This window comes from Capra hircus, chromosome 10 (assembly GCF_001704415.2).
Source record: "Capra hircus breed San Clemente chromosome 10, ASM170441v1, whole genome shotgun sequence".
Lineage (NCBI taxonomy): Eukaryota > Metazoa > Chordata > Mammalia > Artiodactyla > Bovidae > Capra > Capra hircus.
In genome coordinates this window covers 58113254-58137809 of record NC_030817.1, presented here as the reverse complement: position 1 = coordinate 58137809, position 24556 = coordinate 58113254, and the positions used below count along the sequence as shown (strand labels likewise).

Genomic DNA, 24556 nt, shown 5'->3' with positions numbered 1-24556 from the left:
GCACCACAGCTACTGAAGCCTTCGTGCTCTAGAGAGCCGGTGCTCTGCAGCAAGAGAAGACACTAGCAATGAGAACCCTGCACACTGCAACCAAGACTAGTTCCCCCTTGCTGCAAACAGAGAACGCCCTAGTGCAGCAACAAAGACCCAGCGTGGCCAGAAATAAATTTAATTAAAATAATTTCCTGTCCTGAAGCTTATATCCCCCTCCCTAGACAACAGTCAACAGACAGGTAAATTATTTGGCATGGGGGATAATATCCAGAGCTACGCAGAAACTTAAGTCGGGGAGGGACGGGAGGGCGAAGGTGACTCTGGGCAGAGGCCTGGAGGAAAGGAGGATGAGTGACGGCAGGCACGCCCTGTCAGGCAGGCAGGCATGTGGGAGAAACAGGGGCAGGGAGAGGGGATACGGCCGGAGAAGTAGCTCTGGCCACTTCCTGTTAGGCCTGGAAGGTCGAGGGGAGGATCTAGGTTTTAGTCTGAGCGAGGTGGGAAGCTGCTGGAGGGTTTGGAGCAGAAGGGTGATGCTGTGTGGTGGGGAAAGGGGCGGTGGCTTGGTCGTCGGAGGTGCTCATGGAGGGGCTGGAGAAGGGACCAGATCTGGAGTGCTGTGAGGTGGAGCTGATGGACTGGACAGAGGGAGAACAGGAGGAGGAGTCGGGGGTAAGGTAGAGAGAGGGGAGGCGGGTGGGGAGGAGAAGAGGAGCAAGAGAGGGCTCCACAGGGATGTTCATTTCCTGACGTGGGAATTGGAAGCCTGGAGCTGCCGCTTACTGGAGGAGGTCTGTGGGAGGTCAGTTCTGGCAGCACCTTTGAGGCACCTGGGAAGCTCCACTCTGGCTCTGACAGGTACTTACATCTTCAGCATGGTGCCAGGCAGAGGGAACGCTGCCTTCCTTCCTATGAATTCTGGGAACCGCTGCATCAGAATCACCTGGGATCCCAACTAAAAATGCAAATTCCTAGGGCACACCTTTGACCTACCAATTCAGACTCAGTGGGCGGATCCCAAGTCTGCACCTTAGCCACTCCTGGGGTCTCTTATGCCCATGGATGACAATGGTCAGCATATTTGCAAACCTTCCCTTTCTGAGTTGGAGAATGCTGTTTCATGTAGTGAATGAATTTCATCTGACCAATTAATTAGCAGCTCCTGGGGTGGGTGGGTTTCAGGGAATGCTTTAGCATTCACTCCTGCCCTGGCTGAGAAGCAGGACGCTGCGTTGGATGGCCCACTTAGGCTAAGTCTCCAAGTGTGGCACGTGAAGATCCTTAATGGAGGAAACTAGGTGCCCAGGACCCAGGTCTTTATCCGGGCAAGAAAAGCCAGACTTCTGGCCAATGTACTTCTCAAACCTCTATGGGAACTGCAGGTAGATTCAAGGATGCTGAACCCCATGGAGGTGGGAAATCAGTGTCTGAATCCCAAATGAATGAGATGTGCAGTAAGTACCTTTTCTTTCTCAGTGGTCATTTCTGTGCCTCTTTATCTCACAGTTGTAAATGTGTTTGCACACACTTCTTCCTGTTCCACAAAGACTATGTGATCTTCTGGCTCTAAATCCCACACTCCTTCCCTCATATCAGCAATACTCAATTGAAGTGGGCTTCAGAATCACTAGGGACCTGGCTTAAACAGGCAGATTCTGGGTGAGAAGGTGGAGGAGGGGTGTGGAATCAGCATTTTAAACCAGGGCCATGAAAGAAAGAGCCACAAGTGGACTAGAGCCACACTTCAAGAAATCTAGCTTTCATCCCACAGATTCCTCTCTCCCAAATTTTACCCACTGGGCAGGCTTCACTCCAGATGCTCTGGGGGCCCGCGTTCTGCCTGGCGGCTCCTGTCACAAGGGAGGGACAAGTCTGCTGGCAACTAGGACCTCACAGGAGGGTGGAGGGCAGCCAGGTCTGAATAGGCTCAGTTTGCAGCAGTTTTGTTAGACGAGGTTAGACAACTGCTAAAAGAATCTCCCTATGAGGATTTAAAAAACGTCATTTCTTTTTTTTTTTTTTTCGTTGAATGTTTTTTCACTCTTTTCCCATCCTTAACGGAAAGAAAAAATAAGGGTGGAGTCACGGGGCTATATCAGGAAAAAGAAAGAGAGGCGCTGCCAGGGCACTTGAGACTTGTCCTAACTGGGAGATTTTCACACAAATGGAAAACTCGTCCTCTGCACTTATTCTGATCCATCCTTCAGTCTTCATTTCTCCAAAAACCCTTAAGCGCTCATCTTCAGCCTTGGCCCAGCCACGTGGAAGACTGGCAGGCTCCAGGGCACAGACCAGATTCACCGTGCAAATGGGCACCAAGGGCTTTCCCGAGCTGGCCCTGCCTCTGGCAACTGGGCTGCCCTTTACTTTAACAGCTCTTCCTGCTACCTCAAGATAAAGAACCTACATTTTTCACTGCAGGACAGAGTTTTTCTAAGTTTCCCACCTCACAGCATGATAGACGAATTAAGAAAAACCACTTGCAGCTTTATAATGAAAAACAGTAGCAGGCTTTTCCCTCCAGGGTTCATTTGTTTTTGGTGTATATGTATGGTACATAGTGAAGCTGGCTGGGCAAACAGGTATTAGGACCCTGTTTTTTGTTGAGGGGAGAGTTACATCTGACCTTCGAAGGGTCTCCCTTAAGGTGTCTTCAGCGGTATGGGCGACCCTCTTGTTCACATTCCCTCAGCAACCTGGGGGTGCCGCCCACCCCTAGAGAAGGGCTTTTGTGTCTGGAAGGCTGGGTTGGGCAGCAGAGCCTGTTTGAGTTCATCCCAGGGTAGAAGCTACTTGAGACACATCCCTAAGGCCTTTCCCAAGGCCAGAAGCCACAGGGAAATCCTATTCACATCTTAGGCCTTCCCTGCATGACTGCCATCCAAGTACAATCAACAGGATCGCGGGCCAGAGTGAGAACGCCTGAGGGTGCTGAAAGCCAGGTGTCGCCTTTCCAATTCGTCATGCAGACTGAGGTCAAATTAAGCTCCTCATTGCACCACCTGGGCAGGTAGGTTTCAGAATCTTAAGAATCTCTATGGCCCCTGTGAATCAAGCTCTTTCCTGCTGCTCACAATACTGGCTCCAGGCAGCAAAAGCCTTGCTGGCTGCTGCCTCTTACACCTACCCTCTACAACTCTCTCTCTCTCCCCATTTCCACCTTATAACCTCCACTCTTGTCACTCCTATGTCCAGAATATGCCCCACTTTCTCTCTCCCAAAACTGAGGCCTTGACCTCAAGACCTGGCTCAAGTCCTCCTTCTCCAGGAAGACGTCCCTGACACACCACAGGTGGATCTGCCCTGCATGGTGCTTGCTCTAACCTTCCATGGCTCTGCTGCAGTCCTGGCCTGCCTCTTACCCCAACAAATCACTCAGCACTTCAGCCTTCCGTCTCCTTCTCTGCACTGTAGGAAGGATCTACTGCTCAGGGCGATTCTGAGGATTAACTGCGCTAGTGGCATCCAAGCAAAGTTCCCGCTCAGAGTCCAAGTGGACACCCAATAAATATGAGTGAAGACTTCCATTAGTGCCCTGATCAGAGGAGGGTCAGGTAATTTTTGGTTTGACAACAAGTTTCCAGAGTTGCTTGGAGAAACAATACCCCGAAACAGGGAAAGTTTGTGCAGCCAATTTACTGCTAGTTTTGTGGTCTACAAAAAGATAACAAAGAAAACAATAAGCTTGAGGCCAGAACTAGAGTGAAATTGGGATTCATTCTTGCCTGGTGTGGACATGATCTAAAAAGAATCTAGATTTCTCAACAAAAAGTCTATAAAAATTAAAAAAAATTTTTCCTTAGGGACTAAAGAGAAGGGAAATCTATTTAATTTCTTGGTTTAGCAAGTTAACCACTATGAAACTTAAAGGCGAAAGTAAAATCTAGTGGGCCTGGTGCTTCCATGCCCAATTTTAATTCTTGCAACTCTTCGATGAGCTCCCAGGCGGCGCTAGTGGTAAAGAACCTGCCTGCCAATGCAGGCGATATTAGACTTAGGTTCGACCCCTGAGTTGGAAAGATCCCCTGGAGAAGGGCACAGCAACCCACTCCAGTATTCCTGCCTGGAGAATCCCACGCACAGAACCGGGCTACAGTCCACAGGGTCGCAAAGAGTTAGACACAACTGAAGCAATGTAGTACACACAGCACATACACATTATCTCTGCTTCACAGCTGAAGAAAATGAGACTCCAACAGAGCAAATGTCTTATCCTAAACCACATAACAGAGCTGGAAATCAAACTCAAGTCCATTGAAAACCAAAATCCACACTCCTCCACTCCGTCATTAGAAAAAGCTGGCAACGTGGCTCAAGGCTGGCATTTTAGCAGGCAGTGTTCAACTTGAGTCTCGGCCACCCCATCCACTAACTTTCCCAGAGGGAGTCCACTTTTGCCTGATAGACTTGGGGGATGCTAATGTTTTGTTTGAAAAAACAAACTTCACTGCCAAGAAAAACCAAGTAATTAATAACTGCACGGTTCTATACAGTCAGCCCTCTGGTGTCCACAAGTTCAGCAACTGCATATTCAAGAAGCTGAGGATCCTGTGCTGTGTTTAAGATCGACAGTTAGGGGAACCCACAGCTGGGGGAGCTGAGGTTGTAGAACCGGGGATCCGAAGGGCTGACTGAGGGCCTTGAGCATACACAGATTTTGGTTTCTGCACGGGAAGAGGGGGTCCTGGAACAAGTTCCCCGAGGATACTGAGTCTTCCTAAAGCCTGAGATGAAATCAGAGGTTCAACTATTTTTCATTTCTGCTTTCAAGTTTTAAAGCTTTCTCTCTCTGCTAATATGGTGGCTGATTTTTCTTTTTTCAAAGTTCAAAAACGTATAGATTTTCCCCCCTAAATGTCTCATTGTATCACCCAGATGTTTCAAAAGCATGTTGCCATTTCCGAGATGTCAGGGGTAGGCGTTATCTAGCAGCTGGTAAATATCATAGTTCATGCCCCACGAGAGTTATGGCTGCTGCCTCTGTTCTCTATGGCCAGTTCCCTTGGCCTCCTACAGTTACACCGCTTCTCTCAGCCCCTCACAGCTCAAAACAGGGCGTGCAGCCCGTTCTTCTTAACCCTTTAACAAATCACTCTAGGGATCTGCTTTCTAATATTCCAAGCTCTTCTCAGGGCAGGAAGTCACAACCCACAAATGAAAAGACCACTTTGGAGCATATCTTTACCTCAAAATCTCTTTGGTCAACAGAAACCAACACAATATTGTAAGCAATTATCCTCCAGTTAAAAATAAATATTTTTTAAAAAAAAGAAAAAAACAAGTCTTTGATACTTGGCTTTATATTTTCTTTAGATATATGTCACTTCTGCTGAAAATTCAGGAGACTAGACTAAAAAGGTGTGAAGGTTCTGAAGCCTCCCCATAAAATCTGCATCTCTCTCTTGAGAGAAAGGCAGTCCTTAGGCACAAATTAAAGCACAAGTACTTTACAAGCCCACTCTTCCTTCTCTACCACCCCACCCCCATTCCCACTGCTTTAAATCCTCTATAATTAGTAAAAGCAGCCACCACTTATTAAGATCTAACTAGTACAGACACTAACCTAAGACCTTCATTATCTCTTTCAATCCTCTCAACAAATTTAGGAGAAACTAGAGGTTTGTGGTTACATGAAGCCAGCATGACAGCCAAGATTCAACCCTAAGTCTGACACCAATGTTCTCCTTGTCATCATTACCCAGCGTCACCACAGTCACGAAATAGTTTCATCCCCCCACCTCGCAAAAGAAGCGCTTCTTCAAGCAAATTCCTGCAGGTCAGGGGCCACTGCAGAACCACCTGAAAGACCTTTTGCTAGGTCAACCTGTTTTACCGTAAAAAGTATGGGAAACAGGAAAGGTGAAGAAAAACCACAAAGGTTCTAAAGAATGCTTTCACCTCTGACCTCTTTCCTCCTGTCAGAGGTCAGATGAGCAGTCCCTGGAACAAATGGGATAAATCTGTGGCCAGTTTCCCATTCAGGTGTTCACATAAAGCTGACCTGACAAGTCTCGCCTTCAAGAGAAGGCGACATGGGCTCCGTGTCTATATTAATTAACCGAGGCCTCCCCTGGGCATTTCTCTGCTGGCCCTTCACTCTGGTCAGTGAGTCATGAAATGAGGACAAGGCTCCAGGGAGCTGAATAGCACAGCTGCACAGCCGTGAACCAGAAATGACAAGACACAGGTGGTTCGAAGTTTTCTCCCCAGGGGTCCCCTCTCCCACACACTCCACCACCATGTCCCTAACTGAGGGGAGCACTGAGGTCATCCCATTATGGAGGAAGAATCTGGAATGTTCATCCCAGCCAGAACAACTCATCACTTGAAACTAAAGCCTGAAGCCCTCTATCGCCATAATATGTGTGAGGCCTCAAAAACGCTTTACCTTTGTTGAACTTTCAGACTAAAATACTTCATTCCACTTGAGAGCGTAGCTGGCATGAGCAACCCCCAGTTTTTCCCCACGTGCTTCAAGAAGCCCCTTTTTTAAAAAAAAATATTATTAATGGTCAACAGATTCCAAACAGAATTTGCCTGCCAAGATTTCTTTGGCAAAGAAAAGATACTTGGGTTTTAAAAATAAGTCCCCAGCTTCTTTTTGCTAAACTCTTCATCTACACGCTTGAAAGAAAATTCATGAGTCTCTGCAAGACCAGCATTTTTTTTTTCAATGAATTCTTAGCACCCACGGTTCAAATCCACTTACCCTCAGTGTTGGAGCTGATGTCGTCCTCCACCCCGACCACTTGCCTCCGGTGACCCAGGTGCGGGGCGTGGTCAGGCCCAGGGTAGTTGGGAAGGGCCGCCTCTCCTCCGGGATGGGCTGGAAGAGCATCCTGGTCCGCTGGCCCGGCTCCTCCCTCTAGGGAGGGCGGCGGGGCTTCCCGGGGAGGAGCAGGTGACTCTCCTTCAGTCTCTGGAGGAGCAGGGACTCTGGTCCCTGGCTGTTGAGAAGACTCAACTCGCTGTTTTAAATCCGGGGCATTGGTCTCCCCCTGAGGTCTCCTCTCTTCGGCGTGAGGGTCCAAGGGGGAAGCTTCTGTTTCAGGCCCACCCCGAGATGCTGAACGTGGCACAGGGGAGGCCAGGTCAGAATCTGGAGCAGAGATCCTACCTCTTAAAGAAACATCGATTGCGCTGTGGCCATTTGATGCCTCCGCTGGCTCACTAGGCGGGTATTCGATTTCCTCCTCATTCTCATCATATTCATCCAAAGTGTCCTGAGTGTAGTCATCCTCCAGGGCCACGGCAGGGCTGAAGGACTGTCCCAGAGGGGCCCAAGGACGGGCTTTGGAAAGGACTCCTCCAACGGTCGCTGGCCTGACGTTGTCCAACGGGGAAGTGCTGCCTATGTGAAAAGCCCACACTCCAGGAATGCCCAGGTTGCTGTGTCTAAATAGAAAGGAAAAAAGATATTGTAGCATACGTGTCCACCCACCACCTTCTTACAAAGGTGAGCAATTTATTTGAAAACTGAAAGACTATTCAGATCAGATTAAGTTTTCACTGGCAGGAAACCAAACAAAACCAGACTTACACGATAACTGAAAAGCATTATATTGGAATTTTGATGCAAACAATCTCTTATTAAACAATGGGTTTCAAAGGCCATATGCCTACTGCCGGACACTCAAAGCAGAATTCTGTACTACTTGTTTTATCTAAATGGCTATATGAAAACACCTAGGGAACAAGGGCTTCCCTGCTAGCTCAGATGGAAAAGGATCTGCCCACAACATGGGCGACCTGGTGTTCAATTCCTGGGTTGAGAAGATCCCTTGGAGAAGGGTATGGCTACCCACTCCAGTATTTTTGCTTGGAGAATTCCATGGACAGAGGGGCTTGGCAGGCTACAATCCATGAGATGGCAAAGAGTCGGACACAGCTGAGCAACTAATACTCCCTGATGACTCAGTGGTAAAGAAGACTCCTGCCAGTGCAGAAGACACGGGTTCAATCCCTAGGTTGAGAAGATCCCCTGGAGAAGGAAATGGCAACCCAATCCAGTATTCTTGTCTGGAGAATTCCATGGACAGAGGAGCCTCGTGGGCTACACTCCATAGGGACAACAAAGAGTTGGACATGACTTACCTACTGAACGCAAGCACACACACACTTTTAACAAACTCAAGAAAACATATGCTTAAACATTTCTGCCAAACACCTAAATAATAATGAGTCCTTTTTATTTAAGAGCTAATTACATGCCAAGTGCTTAACATTCTTCAACACAACTTGCAAGGTAGGGGCAGTGATATGCCTGATTTTTCAGAGGAGAAAACAGGTTTAGAGAGGTTAACTAATCTTCTTAAGGTTGCACAATAATAATTGGCAGAGTTTGGACTTGAATTCAGTAATAACACCAAAGCCCATGCTCTGAATATCCACGTCATGTCAGAAAACCAGTACACTATAATCAGTCCACATCCTAATTATTTTACACTACAGAACATTAGAAACATTTCACTGTTTAGTCACATGGATTATTAACTAATTCACAAACCCTGGTAAATCAATGTCAAAAAACTCAAAGAAATAGAAATACCTAAGTATCAAAAATGTTGAGCAAATGTAGAACAAAGGTAAGGGGGGTGGGGATAAGAAAGCAGGTTAATTAACTGCCACGGGTCACAGGTGAGAGATGTCCAGAAACATCTGGAGCCAGGGGGCTCACTTGTACACCTCCACTAGAAAAGGACACAGGCTCCATTCAGTCTTCCAAATATCCCAGCGATCCATTACTTTAGTCAATGATACATTCTAAAGAGAATAACCCCGCAAACAATTTTTTAAAAAAAAGGAAAAACCCGAAGAAAGAAAGCGTCTGGCTGGCTTAAATACACCCATTTCTATCCTCTCTGGTATATGGACCAAACACCAGGCGCTCAGTCTCTCATGTTGTGGGATTTTCTCCACAGTCAGTCCATGAAAAGTCAGTTAATGACTAATAATATAACAGGAAATTCATTGACTCATATGAGGACAAGAGAATTTTGCTCATTTGGGCTGGTATTCCTCACCTCCATGTGGATTTCTATAGCAATAATATTTATTAACACAGTTCCAAGAATCAATCAGTCAGTCCCCACCCCTTCACATGTTGTTACCACCACTGCTGTTGTAATTAGTTTAGGGAAACAAGTGTAGAAAGAAAAACTTTTGATCCTTTGTGTAATATGCTATGTAAACTTGGTAAGTTCTAAGAATTAAATGCTGGTGCTTTCTGGCAAGCAAGCAAGGAATGTTAAAGAAGATAAGAGAGGACTCAGAAGATCTGAGGATGTTGAGTTTATTATCACATCGGAGGTGTTGCAGCTGTGAAATTTCTTCTTGAGGTTAGAAACAGAACTATAAAAGCTTCAAAGAGTAGGAAAGCACAAATTATGGCAGTTAAAAGCTAAATAAAATAGCCTTCTACTTAAATGTGAATCACTACCCTGGCTTTTGTCATTGTGCATGATAGGAAAGCAGCCAGTTTGAGTTTATCCTAAAATCCAAGGTCATTTGGAAAGCTTAGTGATAGAAAGAACTTAATTTATTTCCTAGAAAGAAAACAAGGCTACAAAATGAGATGGACAGTGCCTTCCTCCCTGGGGTATTAGGAGGATTAAGCTAGAAAATCACATAAAATGTTCAGCATGGGGCCCTGCATATAATAAGTGCTTAGTAACTACTGTTTTCTAGGAGACAGAAAAGAATAATCTCAAAAAATACAAATGTGTACATTCATATTTAAATGTGCAGAAGGAGAATTATTACAAACACATTATGAATTATATAATTTATGACCTCTAAATTTATAAGACAAGTTTGAGGAAGAAAACTTTATTGACTAGGAGAATAATTTTATTTTTTTTTAATGCATACTGAAGCACTGAGGGGTGAGTGGCATGATGTGTGTCACTTACTTTAAATTAGAAACATAAAGGAAAAAATTATTAAGATGGCAAAATGTCAACAGCTTGTAAATCTAGATTACAAGCTGCATATTTTTGATATTTAAAATAATGAATGCTGGAGAGGGCGTGGAGAAAAAGTAACCCTCCTACACTGTTGGTGGGAATGTAAATCAGTACAGTCACTATGGAGAACTGTATGGAGGTTCCTTTAAAAACTAAACATAGACCTGTCATATGACCCAGCAATCCCACTTCTGAGCATATGTGCAGAGAAAACCATACTTTGAAAAGATACATGCACTCCAGTTTTCATAACAGCACTATTTACGATAACCAAGACATGGAAGCAACCTAAATGTCCATCAACAGATGAATGGATAAAGATGTGGTGTATATATACACAATGGAATATTGCTCAGCCATAAAAAAAGAATATAGTAATGATGAAAGTGAAAGAGCAGACTGAAAAAGTTGGCTTAAAGCTCAACATTCAGAAAACTAAGATCATGGCATCTGGTCCCATCGCTTCATGGCAAATAGATGGGGAAACAGTGGAAACAGGGTCAGACTTCTTTTTTCGGGGCTCCAAAATCACTGCAGATGGTGATTGCAGCTATGAAATTAAAAGACGCTTGCTCCTTGGAAGGAAAGTTATGACCAACCTTGACAGCATATTAAAAAGCAGAGACATTACTTTGCCAACAAAGGTCCGTCTAGTCAAGGCTATGGTTTTTTCCTGTAGTCATGTATGGATGTGAGAGTTGGACTATAAAGAAAGCTGACCGCTAAAGAATTGATGGTTTTGAACTGTGGTGTTGGAGAAGACTCTTGAGAGTCCCCTGGACTGCAAGGAGATCCAACCAGTCCATTCTGAAGGAGATCAACACTGGGATTTCTTTGGAAGGAATGATGCTAAAGCTGAAACTCCAGTACTTTGGCTACCTCATGAGAAGAGTTGACTCATTGGAAAAGACTCTGATGCTGGGAGAGATTGGGGGCAGGAGGAGAAGGGTTGGATGGCATCACCGACTCGATGGACATGAGTTTGGGTAAACTCTGAAGTTGGTGATGGACAGGGAGACAGACAGGGAGGCCTGGCATGCTGTGGTTCATGGGGTCGCAAAGAATTGGACACGACTGAGCGACTGAACTGAACTAAACTGAATACCATTTGCAGCAACATGGATGGACCTAGAGATTATCACACTAAATGAAATAAGCCAGACAAAGAAAAATATCATATGATATTACTGATACGTGGAATCTAAAAGAAGAGAAGACACAAATGAACTTACTTCCAAAACAGAAAGACACAGACACAGAACACAAACTTACAGCTACCAAAAGGGAAAGTGGGAGAGGGATAAATAAGGTGTTTGGGGGTAACACATACACACTACTATACATAAAATAGATAACCTGTAAGAATCTATTGGATAGCACAGGGACCTATATTCAATATCTTGTAATAATGGGAAGGAAAGAATGAAAGGGAAAGGGAGGGAGGAAAGAAAGAAAAGGAAGGAAGGAAGAAGGGAAGGAAAGAAGAAAGAAAAAGTAAAATAGAATATTAAGTTGGGGAATCTTTCTAACATTTGGAGGTAGAAAAGGCCTTCCTAAGAATAATACCAAGACCTGAAATCATAAAGGAAAAAGCCAATAAGTTTGACAACCCTAAAGTTATACCTTTTAGATTGTAACTACCTTTAAAGATGAACAACTGGATAAAAATATGGATGGCACTTAAGAGAAAATATTTTTACTAGCTTTTTCTTATTTGTAAAAGATCTCTGTAAATACCTCAGCAGAAAAGAGCAAAGAAATGGCTATTAACCATTGAAAAGGTGCTCAGTTTTACCATAATCATAAAAATTAGAGTGAAAATATGAACATTTACACCTATCAGATTCACAAATACTAAAAACATTAGAAGCCTGTAGGAAATGAACATTGTTGATCACAGCTCTCTGTAGGATTGTAAGCTGGTGCAGGGTTTCTGAAGGGTGAGTGATTGGTTAACGTGCACTCAAATGTTAAACTGCATATACCTTTTCTCAGCAATTCTACTTTTAAGAATTTATCTTTAAGACAAATGAGCATCCAAACAACGTGTATTATTTTGTTTACTGCCACAGTAATTATAAAAGGAAAAACCAGAAATGATTAAATGTTCATCAGTTTATCATTTTAATAAGACAGGCCATATATGATGCCATGTTTTATAGCCTTCAAATAATACTATAAAGATATCTTACTGAAAGATGTCCATACAACAGTGGTGAATGGGTAAATGGCCTCCGCTGCCTCCTATACCCTGCGGAAGTGTTAGCACCTAGTCCCATGCTCTGGAACTGTCTAACTGTTCCTCCATCTAGCCTAGGAGAGTGCAGGCTGCTAGTATACAGGGCCTAGGCCTTAGACATCTTCGTCATTCCAGCGCTTGGATGATGTCTGAAAAGCAGAGAATCCATGGGCTCCAGAGAAGAGGGTGGCGGAGCTAGGGCAGAAAAAGCAAGGAGCTAAGTTTTCTCCAGAGTCAAGACTAAAAGGCAGCCTCAGTGGAGCCCATAAGATGCCCAATGTGAGTCCTGAGAATGGGAAAGCAAGCCAGGATTCAGCATTAAAAAAAGTAGTTCAGAGCTCCAGACTCGTGCTTGAATTTTGGCTTTGCCACTTCATAACTTCGAGATTATAGGCAATTTAACTTTCCTAAGCTCATTTGTCACATTGACAAAGGAACAGAACTTACCCCCTGAGACTCTTGTTGAGTTTTAATTAAGAGAACTTCTGGAAAGTGTTTAACATAATGTTGGCAAACAGTAAGCTCTCAATAAATGTCAGCTCTGAGTAACCCTGTTTGGCTATAGGGCCGCTCTCTGGTCTCTGAGTAGAGCGGATGGTATGCAAAAGTGTAAGCTGTTCCAGTACCCAGTAATCTCATTCTGTCCAGCTTGTAGACCAGTACTCAGGGAAGCATAAAAGCAGAGATTTGTTTTTTAAGCCCAGAAATGAGTAAATATCAACTGATGCCAACCCAGATACTGAGCATGATATGGACAAGCAAAGTGGGCTTCACGTGATGGGACTAAGAAATGTGCCCAGTTCCAGGCATTTCATGAAAAACCCATCAGAAGGATTTCAGATAATGAAGCCATTGAGAAATCCCAAGACTTTCAAAACCCTAGCAATCTGTTTGTTGGTTTTTCTCTTTTTTTTTCCCAAATTACACAACCCTTAATTTAACTTTTAACACCTATCTGTTTAAAAGACTAACTCACAACATTTCCAGCTGTGAAACGATTAACCTGGAAAAACCTCAACCTGGGCAGTTATATTACTGAATATTTTTATGTGGTTCCAAGAGCAATGTTTTCCATAGCAAGCCTCAGTGGCTGTGCTAACGCACACACACACACACACACACACACAAACACACACATATACTCACACACATAGTTTGGTTTCTAGTATCCCTAGCCAATATGGCAGGAAAAATAATGAACCTTTTATATTTTGGTCAACTTGCTCCTCCCAGGGTCTAGCCTAGTTCCTGGTTTTGACATTGATGCCTTGCTTAATTAGAAACTACCAAGATACTTAATGGTCTTAGAGCCACTGAAGTTTGGGTAGCTCCTAAGAGTCCTTACATTCCAACAGGAAAGGGCTTGAGCCCTATGCTACTTACTGGTAGAGATTTTTCACAGACTGTTCAGTGCTAGTCAAGCTGAAATATGGTCCCTGTCTATTCAGGTCATCAACCTCTCCTCGGCAGAAGCCCACCCGGGCAGGAAGCTGGAGCTGGACGTTGTAAGACTCTTTGGGGCGTGTTCCAAAGAACTGAAGGCCATTGGCAGGATAAAGAAAGAGGGCGTAGGTGTCAGATTCATCAGATGCCAACACTGCCTGGAAAGTATTCAGCTGTGAAAAAAATAGACAATATTCTTAATAAATCAAACAAACAACAACAACAAAAAAAACCTGCAAGCAAAGCATTATGAAATGCGAAGTGTTGTCCCCCTTCTCAGGATTTCTCTAAATTGTTTTAACATAATATTCTTTTAAATTTCCTCTCCAAGTTATAAGCATAATTACATAAGCTGTATTATTATAATCATATTTTATCAATTTAGATTAATAGTTGAAATATGCATAGGTTAAAACAAACAAACAAAAAAAAAACACAGAGGTTAGGACTTCCTTGGTGGCATAGTGCCTAAGAATCTGCCTGGTCCGGGAAGATCCCACATGCCGTGGAGCAACTGAGCCCGTGCACCACAGCTACTGAGCCTGTGCTCTAGAGCCCACGTGCCACAACTGCTGAAGCCCGTGCACCTAAGGCCTGTGCTCTGCACTGCCATGAGAGGCCCACACACTGCAACAGAGCGTAGCCCCAACTCGCTGCAACTAGAGAAAGCCTGCGCAAATCAACAGACCCAGTGCAACCAAAAATAAAGGACTTTTTTTAAAAACACAGGTTAAAAAAATAAAACTATTTTTTAAGGTTTCAAACTTTTATTATCCAAACTTCTTTCAGAGCTGAAAGTAATTAGGAAAATTAATGTGTACTTTCCTGTAGTCACTGCCCTAGTTTACTGCTCTGGGCACTTATCGGGATCATTCATTCACTCATTTACTAAATCCCCTTTATGGGGAGGGGTGGTGTGAGGCACTGGCTGATCAAAAGGCCTCATTACTGTTCTCACAGCCTCACTCTCTAATCTCTTCCATCTACCTTCTGACACCAGCACCAGAGTTATCCTATCCTCATTTCTCAGATGAGGAAACCAAGACATAAAGGCTAAGAGCTCTGCCTAGGGTTAGGCTGTTAGTATGCAGTGGCAGGCCAGCCAGCTCCAGGGTCCCTGCCCTGCACCACCAGGCCATGCCAACCACTCCTTGGCCTGCCACGCCAGGTGATTTATAAGCTACAAACTCTCTTTCCAGGCTCACATCCACTGTATCTTCACCAGATTATTTAATATTGCCCATCTGTCCCATGTACTTTGATGCTTCTAAACATTTATTTACTCACGTTTTCCTGTGCCTAGAAACACTCCTGACCTTCTCATACTGACCTCTGAGGGGTTTTTGAGATTCCCTGTAGATTTATTGCTGTTCTCTGACCCTCCACAACATCTTAGTGAGTGTTTCTAGTTAGCAGTCACCTAGTTTAGCCTGGTTAGCTGTTTACATGTTTGTAAACTTGATTCATTAGTTCATTTGTACATTAATTCAGAGAGCCAGGTGCCAGCTAAGCACTGGACAGTATGCTTGGTGGCAAGAAGCAAAGGGGCAGAGGATGGAAGCCTCCAACCAGGACAGTCTCAGAGTTTACGACAGGAAGCAGCCATGGCTGGGATTCCAGGAGAGTTGCTGGAGAAGGTAGTAGAGGCCAGAGAGGAAGGCGTGGGCCCCAGACCTCAGGGCTGGAATGGGCAGGCGTCGCAGAGGCTGACTGTGAATAGTAATAAACACTGCAGGAGCCAAAGCAGACCAGAAGGACAGGCCAGGAGCCTGAACTAGCCACAAACGCAACACCCAGGTCCTTATAGAATCACTCCTTAAAGTTCAATTTACTCTAGTATTTTCAACAGGACACTTTTTTTTTTTGCCTTTATCTACATCCAGCTATCTCCCTCACAACACACAAATGATCAGTTAATGGTATTTGAGTATCTTTTAAAAAATGTTATATGAAGGCCTCTGAGGACACCCCTCTCACTAAATCCCATTCTTTTTGCAACTTAGCAGGGAGCAGGAGAGGTATTTATAAATACCACTACTTCCTAAGTAATGTGACTCCTAGAAACATTCTTTACTGGTAAGGAGCACTGTCTCCCCATTTTGCTAGACACACAAAGTTAGGCAGAAAGAAACATATCGCATTTTACTAAATAAAACAGCAGAAAATAGGTATGGGCCTGTCCTGCGTCCTTCCCCAAATGGTGGCCACGCTCTTTTCTAATGTTAATTATTCTTTTTTGATGTTTAATTTCAAAGTATAGTTTGGATGGTTTGCTTACAAGATAAAGTTTAGGTGTTAAAATGTTTTTCCAGAAAAACTCAAAATATTATCCAACTTTTCTTCCAGATCGCCAACATAGAAAAGGTCACCTAGCGTGGCTTGGCTTTTTGCTTTCCTTTAAGTTCAGAAACTTAAAGACAAGGAGGGGGGGCCTCATATATTTGTTATTGTTTTCGTTGTTGATTGTTTCAGCCGGAAAGCTTGACTTTTCCACAAACAAAAGGCAAGGGATGTTTTCTAGAATTTCTCAAAGCTCGGAAGCCATAACTTCTGCCAAATGTAAACAAAAGCCATTCTGTATCATGTCCATACAGAATGTATACATCATCGATTAATGGCAATTCAGTAACTTCAGAGTTTTACTTTACTCAGAATAAATAAAGTTCAGCTAGAGAAAGAAAGGTACTCAAGGAAAGAGACTCTGTTTTAAGAAGCAAAGCTTTCAAAGCTTCTGGCATTGATTGCCCACAATAAATGTCAGATAGGAGGAATCCTGGTTCTACATCTAGAGAAGCTCTGTGAGATAAGGAGGTCCTATAGATTGTGAAGGAATTGAATGGGATAGGAAAGGGAAGAAAAAAGTAAACAGAGCTGGGAAGGGAAGAGTCTGGCTTTTTACTGTGGGGTCTGGGTATTTAGCTAGTCAACAAATTTTATTCATTCTTTCAGCCAGTGAGCAAATTTATTTCAAAGAAAAGTTATTCAACGTCTTTATATGCCATCCTTGAGACATGCACTTATTACAGGTGGCAAGCATTTATTTAATCTACTTGTCTTCAGTGAAATAGGCAAATAGAAGAAGTTTAAATAGAATTTAGGATCCCAGAGTACCAGCCAAAAAAGTCTGGCTGTTTAAAAACCACCTGCACACCAAATGATCACGTTTAAAGTTCTCCCTCAGTTCCACAACATTCTACACCTAATCGCTAAAGAGCCTGCTTCATGATGTCCTGCAGGGCTCCTCTCCCTAGAACACTCCTTGACTGGCTTCCTAACCGGAAAGGTCTACACATTCCTGGAGAAAAGACTTCCCAAGAACCCTACATGCTCTGTCCCTGAAGGGAAAGCCTCAGATGGGCTGCCAAACCTCACAAAAGGGTCACCAGTTTCCAACTTCCTCAGGATCCCGGGGAGGAGAGGAGCAGGGCCTGTGCTGCAGAGCTTCAGGATCCACCTTCCTGCTATCAGAAAGAGAAAAGCCAGAGCCCTCAGCAGAAATCAGACAGCTTTGGGCTCTCCCTTTCAGGTGCAGGGCATCACCAATCAGTGCTGACTTGATGCTTGGCAAAGCCAGGCTGATGGATACAAAGCATGCTCCTCAATGAGTTCCCAGTTTATTCAATTTACTTAATTTCAGCCATCTGGCCAAATATCACGACAATACCATCCATGTCCCAAAGGGTTTGCCTAAAGTGGCTTACAAAAATTATAAGGAAAATTAAGAAATAGGGTCACAAAGTTCCCCTTCCTGTCTTCTTTAGGGCCTCATGCTTTCTATACTGGAGAAGGCAATGGCAACCCAGTCCAGTACTCTCGCCTGGAAATCCCATGGACAGAGGAGCCTGGTGGGCTGCAGCCCATGGGGTCGCGAAGAGTTGGACACAACCGAACAACTTCCCTTTCACTTTTCACTTTCATGCATTGGAGAAGGAAATGGCAACCCACTCCAGTGTTCTTGCCTGGAGAATCCCAGGGGCGGCGAAGCCTGCTGGGCTGCCATCTATGGGGTCACACAGAGTCGGACATGACTGAAGCGACTTAGCAGCAGCAGCTGCTGCTCTCTCTACTCCTAGCATTATTAGCTTCTCGTCTCCATTGTTTGGTGTGAATGCTGACCTTCATTCCTCAGCATATTTCTCTATCTACCATTACCTATACATCACTGTCACTTGTATAATTTTCCCTCATTCATTTTTTATGCCCTAATCCTACAGATCCTGCCAAAAATACCAAAATTAATGCCCAGTACTATCACATCCCTAATATTATAACCTTCGTAACACTTGGTCTTTAGCAAAACTGCAGCATTTCTTTAACCAATTTTCATATATGTCTCTGTTCTCTATGTCTGCATAGCTAGATCTCAGACACAAGCTAAACTCTCTCAGACTGTACACCTCCCTTCTTTGGGACCTCAGCTTCAAAATTCAAAAAAGCTACAACCATGTCCTGCTTTTACTTCTCATTTTCTCACTGGATCCTACCCACCCCCCCACTGGATCAATGACCATCATTCTTTGAAACATGTTGGCATATATCACTCCCGAGGTGAGGCCTCCACTAGGAAGCCTTCTGCTCATCTTACTTTACTGCCCACATCTGCCTTCATCCATATCTCCAGCCTTAGCTCTCTTGGCCTTCTCCCAGGACACATCCTTGGTCAGCACAATCTGTCCTGTTGCTCCATTCTCGATATCCGTCATTTCAGCCCAACTTAGATAACAGTCGACAAAACATTCCCTGTACCACACAGATCTGTGAAGCCCAGTTTTCTATCCCCCTTCATCCCTCAAATAACAACACCCTCACCCGCACCACCCTCGAGAAAAAGACACAGCTAAGGTAAACATTAGTCCTCTCTATGTCTCCTGTCAGTAAGTTCTTTGAAGGTCAAACTGACTCACTGGAAAAGACCCTGATGCTGGGGAAGACTGAAGGCAGGAGGAGGAGGAGATGACAGAGGATGAGACGATTGGATGGCATCACTGATTCGATGGACAGGAGTTTGAGCAAGCTCTGGGAGTTGGTGATGGATAGGGTAGCCTAGCGTGCTGCAGTCCATGGGGTCTCAGAGTCAGACACTACTGAGCAACTGAACTAAACTGGGACTTTGCTCTGTGACGTACTTATGACAATTCAAGGCATCTCAGATTGCGCTGACAAACACTATTTGGTCATAGCTTTTTAGATACAGTAACACCTTGACATTCCTACAGTATCAGGTACCATATCCTGTCACATCCATCAAGAATGTCCAAGGTGAGAAAGGACAACATCTGAAACAGTTTTAAAAGGCAGAAATGCCTTTCCTCTAACATCTTCAAGTCTCTTGTAACTCTGCAACATGTTATATGCCAAGGTTTAAGAAGGTCATGTAGAATTCACACAATCCTTCAAGCAAAGTAGATTACTGTTTGCCAGAATCTATTTCCAAAGAACTATTAAAACAACAACTCATGTCACAGGGCTCTTTAAAGTATTCAGAAGGAACCTTCAATGTGGGTAATTAAAAAAAATCCTCTCTCCAAACAGAATCTTTATCTCCTTTCTAAATGAAACATTCTGAAGCCAGCTCAGCATTTGGCAACATTTCTGAAGATTAATTTTAATTAGAAAAGTAAGAGATGGATTCTACAAATCTTCCCATGCTCCGCCCCCACCATAAAGAGGCCCAGACAGAAGCTGCAATGCAGAAAACCTTGTATTTAAAGAGTCCTTAAGTAAAAGACTCACATCACAGTATCCTTTCAAGACAGAGAAATCAAAGAACCAGAATCTGGTCCTACATCAACCCCAGGTAGGGGAATACAGATCTGCTGAGCAAATACACCTGCTAAGTCTAAGGGACTACGATGGCTACTTTAAAATGTCACCTTAGTGAATTCTCACAACAGTCCTGTAAGGTAGGCATTGCTACCTCACTTTACAGGTTAGTAAACTAAGACTGAGGCAGGATCATTGCTTCCAAAGTCACTGGATAACCTTTCATAAACTACTTTCAAAACATTTTTTGTCATTATCTTCACATCAGAAGCATTATTTCCATGCTACAGATGAAACAGAAAAATATTTGTCTGCATTATAATTTCCAGTTTCAAATAAGTTCTGATAAAATTGGACTCCTGAAGCTCTACAAGTGACTTCATCACCCCATAGGTTCTGTGCAACTGCTCATCTCTCCAATTCATCTCACTCAGCTCAACATTACCTTTTTTTCTCTGTTGAAAAAGTAAGACAGATGCAGCTGGATTCACTTCAGACCACTGGAATACTAATCTGGAAGTAATAAGGCATCAATAGTATCCTTGGCAAAATTCATTCCAAGTTAATTCTTCCTTTGAATGAGATATGAGTCCAAGGACTCTTCTGGTACTAAGATCACATCAAAACAATAAAACAAGCCTCATTTACTGGAAGTGTTTGGAAAAGGCATAACTATTGTGTCTGCCTACATCACTTGTGCCAATAGAATGGGCCCTGCATGAAAAGTCTGGGTAGAAGCAACAACAACAAAAACCTAAGAATCAACAAGTCTATATTATAGGGACTTCCCTGGTGGTCCAGGGACTGGCACTTTATGCTCCCAAAGCAGGGAACCTGAGTTCACTTCTGGTCAGGGAACTAGAGCTGAAACTGGAACTAGATACTGAAACTGAGAGTTCACATGCCACAACGGAGGATCCCACACACCACAAAAAAGAAAAAAATGTCTGTATTCTAAACCTGCCTTTGCCTTACTATGTACAGAATTCTGCACACTCACCTTAACTTACTAGGTAATGGCAAACAGTGAGTCTTTCTGTACTTGTCTTGCAGCAGTGTTGTGAGAAGACAGCAAGATAAAGTGTTGTTATAAGAATTAACAAGATATCCTGAATAAACAACACGTATAATCATTGTCTAAGTAGTCAGCCTTTCCTCTGAACCCTTATCTTCTCAATAGTCAGAAAGAGCACTCTTTGAAAAACAAAAACTTCTATTTAAAATCCTTCAAGAGCTGCCCAGTGCCAAAGAACCAAGTCCAAACCCTTAGCAGAGCATGATCTGCCCCTACCCCATGGCCTTCCCAGCCTCATCCCCACCACCCTTCCTGTTCAGTAATAGGACCACGTGTAATGCCCCAAAACACATTAACAATATAGTACGTAGGTGATACGTCATATGCTACCCCTTCTATAGGGAATGTTCAACTCTGCTCAACTCAGATTCAAAGACAATTGCTCACTGAAGCTTTCCCAGATTAGGTTCCCTAACCAGTGAGGGGTGGAGTTAGTCTCCTTAAGATGTCACTTCACTTATATTGAATCATAATCAATATTAAACTCTGAGATTCTTGAAAGTAAAGAATGTGTCCTTTCACAGTGCCTACGCATCCTGACTTACAGTAAGTGTGCAAAAAAGTTTGCTGGATAAATAGATCTCAACCATGTTTAAATATAAATTACTTATACATACATATATTAATATATCACATATATATGTTTAGAAAAGAAGATTGGAAGACGATAAAATAGCAGTGGTGACCTCTGATTAGTATAATTATAAGCTGGATTTATTTTCTAAACTTTGTATTAGAGATATGTTAAACTTTAAATATGTTTTTTAAACTTATCGACAAAAATAAATGAATGAATCAACATACTTACCTTATTTATCTTTATCCAACCCTCCACCTAGCCCAATGCCCTGCATAAAGAAGGTGCTCAATATATGTGTTTGAATTAAATATACTCTGTTGAATTGAATAACTGAAATGTCAAATCTATGCATTAAAAAGTTATTCAATAAACAAAACTAGATGTTTCAAAACAATTGGCTAAAATCAATTCAAATGATTTTTTAAATCTCTAGATCCTCTTTGCTTAGTAGAGTCTTTAGAAGATACTCCTCTCGCTCCGGGAACACAGTAAGAATGGCCACCATCTTGAATCATCCAGGGAGAGTGTGCAAGCAAGCTACTTAACCTCTCTGAACCTAAAGGAGGATATGTACCGCTTCTATATAGCTAAAAATCACATTGATGAGTTAAAATAGAGATAAGCTGAAAGAGTTTCAGCCCTTGGAGTATGACATTTTAGATTTAGGTTGAATTTCATGGAGGAAGCCCATACCTACCCCAGGAATGAGGCAAGTACCCTTCTGCCAAACCACCCTGACCCATCTGATAATCCATTTGGAGTACCTCAGTGAATGAATGCATGCAACATACTTACCTTCTTTATCTTTCTCCAACCCCGCACCTAGCCCAATACCCTGCACAAAGAAGGTGCTCAATATCTCAGGTAGAGACTATACAATGGATCAAGGGCAGTCTCCTGTAAAGTAGGGAGCATGTGACCTGGTACCTGAGTGACAGTTTGGCAAAATTATCAAAAACTTCATATAAAATGCATCTCTCTGGCCTACCAATTCCACTTCCTGGAAAGTCAAGTGGTGACATGGCATAAAGATTTAGCCTAAAAAAGAAAAAGTGCTTCACAAATTTATAATGATGAAAAATTGGAAATGACATTGCTGACCACTGGGCACAGTGAGAAATCCACTGGATGGAACATACAAACATTAATGATGATGTTGTAGAAATATATTTATTGACAATGAAATATATTCACAACTTACTGAAAAAAAAGTTACAAAACAGTATATGGAGTGTGAATCCATCATTAATAGACAGAGACACATATAGATATGGATAGGAAAAAGCTCTGGCAGGTGCACACAAAACTGTTTAATAGTGGTTATCTTAAGTGGCAGGAAAATGAGTGGCTGTTCTTTTCAAAACTGCCTGCCATCTTCTGATGTTTTTCCTTCAGTGAACATATAATTAGAAACAATTCTCATATATATGAGGTGATTCTAAAAATAAACAATCAAACCATAAACTCCCTCCTGCATCTGCACTGGGCACTCACATCTCCTAAGCAGTTCTCCTTACAAGTGTGACCACCTCTCAGATCCTCAGAGAAAGCCTGGAGAAAACCAAGCCACTTCAGCCCCGGTGCCAACAAACTGTACCTGAGGTTCATCAAGGGAGCAGACTCAGGAGAAACTTCAAGCCTGGGTTCCAGCCCAGAATTCAAGCCCATCTTTCAGTAAGCACAGAGGCCAAGCATCCCTGGTCGCTTACCTCTCCCGAGGGCGGGGCCCCACGCTTGGCTTCTTCGTAGGCGCCCACCTGCTCCCAGGTGGCCAGAAAGGCGTGGGTGGGAGTGAAGTGTGCGCCGGAGAGCGGGAAGCCTGTGCGCACGTAGTTGGCGGCCAGGCCCAACACCGCCGGAGAGGTGTCCTGGCGGTACAGGACCCGGCCCCTGCCGCCACTGGTGTCGATGTCGGCCAGGAAGGGGGCGATGGCCGGGAAGTCTGTGGGGAAATCGTCGTCCACATACTGGGTCTCCCTGGGGAAGTCCTGGGTGGAGATGATGCCGTTGGTGCCCACCTGGGGAATGAGGGGGACAAAAAGGTGACCGTAGGAAGCCCAAGGACGCGAGAGCCTACCCTGGCATCGCAAGGAGGGAAGGAAGCCCTCGAGGCATGAAACTCCCCACTTCCCCATCCTCTGGAAGTCTGACTCCTGGTTCGGAGCGACCAGCGCAACTTCAGCCGGCGTCATCCCCCCGCCCCACCACCCTATCCCACACGTACAGTGCAATTGGTCCAGGAGCCCTAAATTCCTTCACATATCTTTTCATTTCCCGCACATCCCTGGGGAAGAAGCTCTGGGTTCGAGGAAGGAGCACCCAGTTCTGCAAATTTGCACGGCCCTCTCGCTGAACTTAACTTTAGACCCCACTGGCCGCCTTAGGAATCCCACCTTCTTTTCTGCCTGGGACGCTTATGCGGCTAACAATTCTTACCGTCCCCTTGTAGCAGGGGAAAGCAGTGCGTTTGGCAAAGGCAAAAAGCCAGGTCCCACCCCAAGGGCGCTCGGGGACAGCAGACGATGCGGACCATTTCCTCCCCTCGGAAGGCAGGGGTCCGGTGAGATCCACACTACCAATGACCCCTGTTCAGAAGCTGCTAGAAATCTGGAGTCCCGCACCATGAAGAAGCTAAACTTACGTAGAGGTCGCTGAACTGGGCATCGTAGAAGCGCAAGGAAAGCGTCAGCTTCACGGCGGCTGAGCTTTCGTCGTCGCCTTCCTGCAGGAGCTGGTCCCCTCGCGACTGCCCGTAGGGGAAGAGCTCGCTTGGGTGCAGCGCCGCGGCCCGCGACAGCAGCAGCAGCAACAGTAGCAGCAACGGCGGCAGCGGCAGCGCTGGCCGCCCGGCCGCCCGGTCCGCCCGCATGCTTGCTCGGCCCTGGGCTGCCCCGCAACAGACCGCGTCCCGCCCGGCCCGCCAGCCCACTAGCGGCGCTGAGCGGGCCTCGGACCTGGATCCCCGCGGGTGCCGGGGCGGGGCGGGACTCTGGGCCCTCCCAAAGCTCTGATTGGCCGCGGCCTTGGGCCCGGACCCAATCGCCGGCTCTGAGAAAGTTCGACAGCTGCCACCACATCTGGTTCTCGTTAAGTTCTCTAAGGCAGCGGTCACCGGAGCGGCGGGGGCTGGAGAGGTGAAAGCCCCCGCCAGGGGTGATCGGAATTACTTCTCCTCCGCCTCCGCTCCCCGAGAGCTCGCGGGGCGGGGAGGTCATCTCCGCCCTCCTGACGGGGCTACCCGGAGATCCAGGCGAGTCCCGCCCTGTGGACCAAATGGCCCACACGGTTCGAAGGCGGCGGCACTGCAGGAGATGACCTCGGCGCCAAGGGGGACCTCGAGGCGGCGTGTGCAGCTGCCGGCTGGCGCAACGTGCCCCGCCAGCCTGGCAGGGCGAGGGTGGTGGGGGTTACGGTTTGAGCCCTGCCCTGGGGTCCCAGGCGCCCGTCGCCCTGAACGTCAGGCTCTCGAGCCGAGAAGCAAAAGGCACTGTCGCAGC

The 24556-nt window shown here is 44.8% G+C and overlaps 1 protein-coding gene across 1 annotated transcript in view; it reads right to left on the bottom strand.

The window, feature by feature from the left end:
* The window catches only part of NID2 (nidogen 2), an 87279-nt gene extending 63264 nt beyond the window's left edge, over positions 1–24015 (bottom strand). Inside the window, exons 1-4 of the mRNA XM_018054343.1 lie at positions 23701–24015; positions 22769–23077; positions 13582–13814; positions 6704–7389 (exon numbers count right to left, since the gene is read on the bottom strand). Of these exons, the coding sequence (XP_017909832.1) occupies positions 6704–7389; positions 13582–13814; positions 22769–23077; positions 23701–23928 (1456 nt within the window). The 5' untranslated portion in view covers positions 23929–24015. The remainder of the gene's footprint in view (positions 1–6703; positions 7390–13581; positions 13815–22768; positions 23078–23700) is intronic.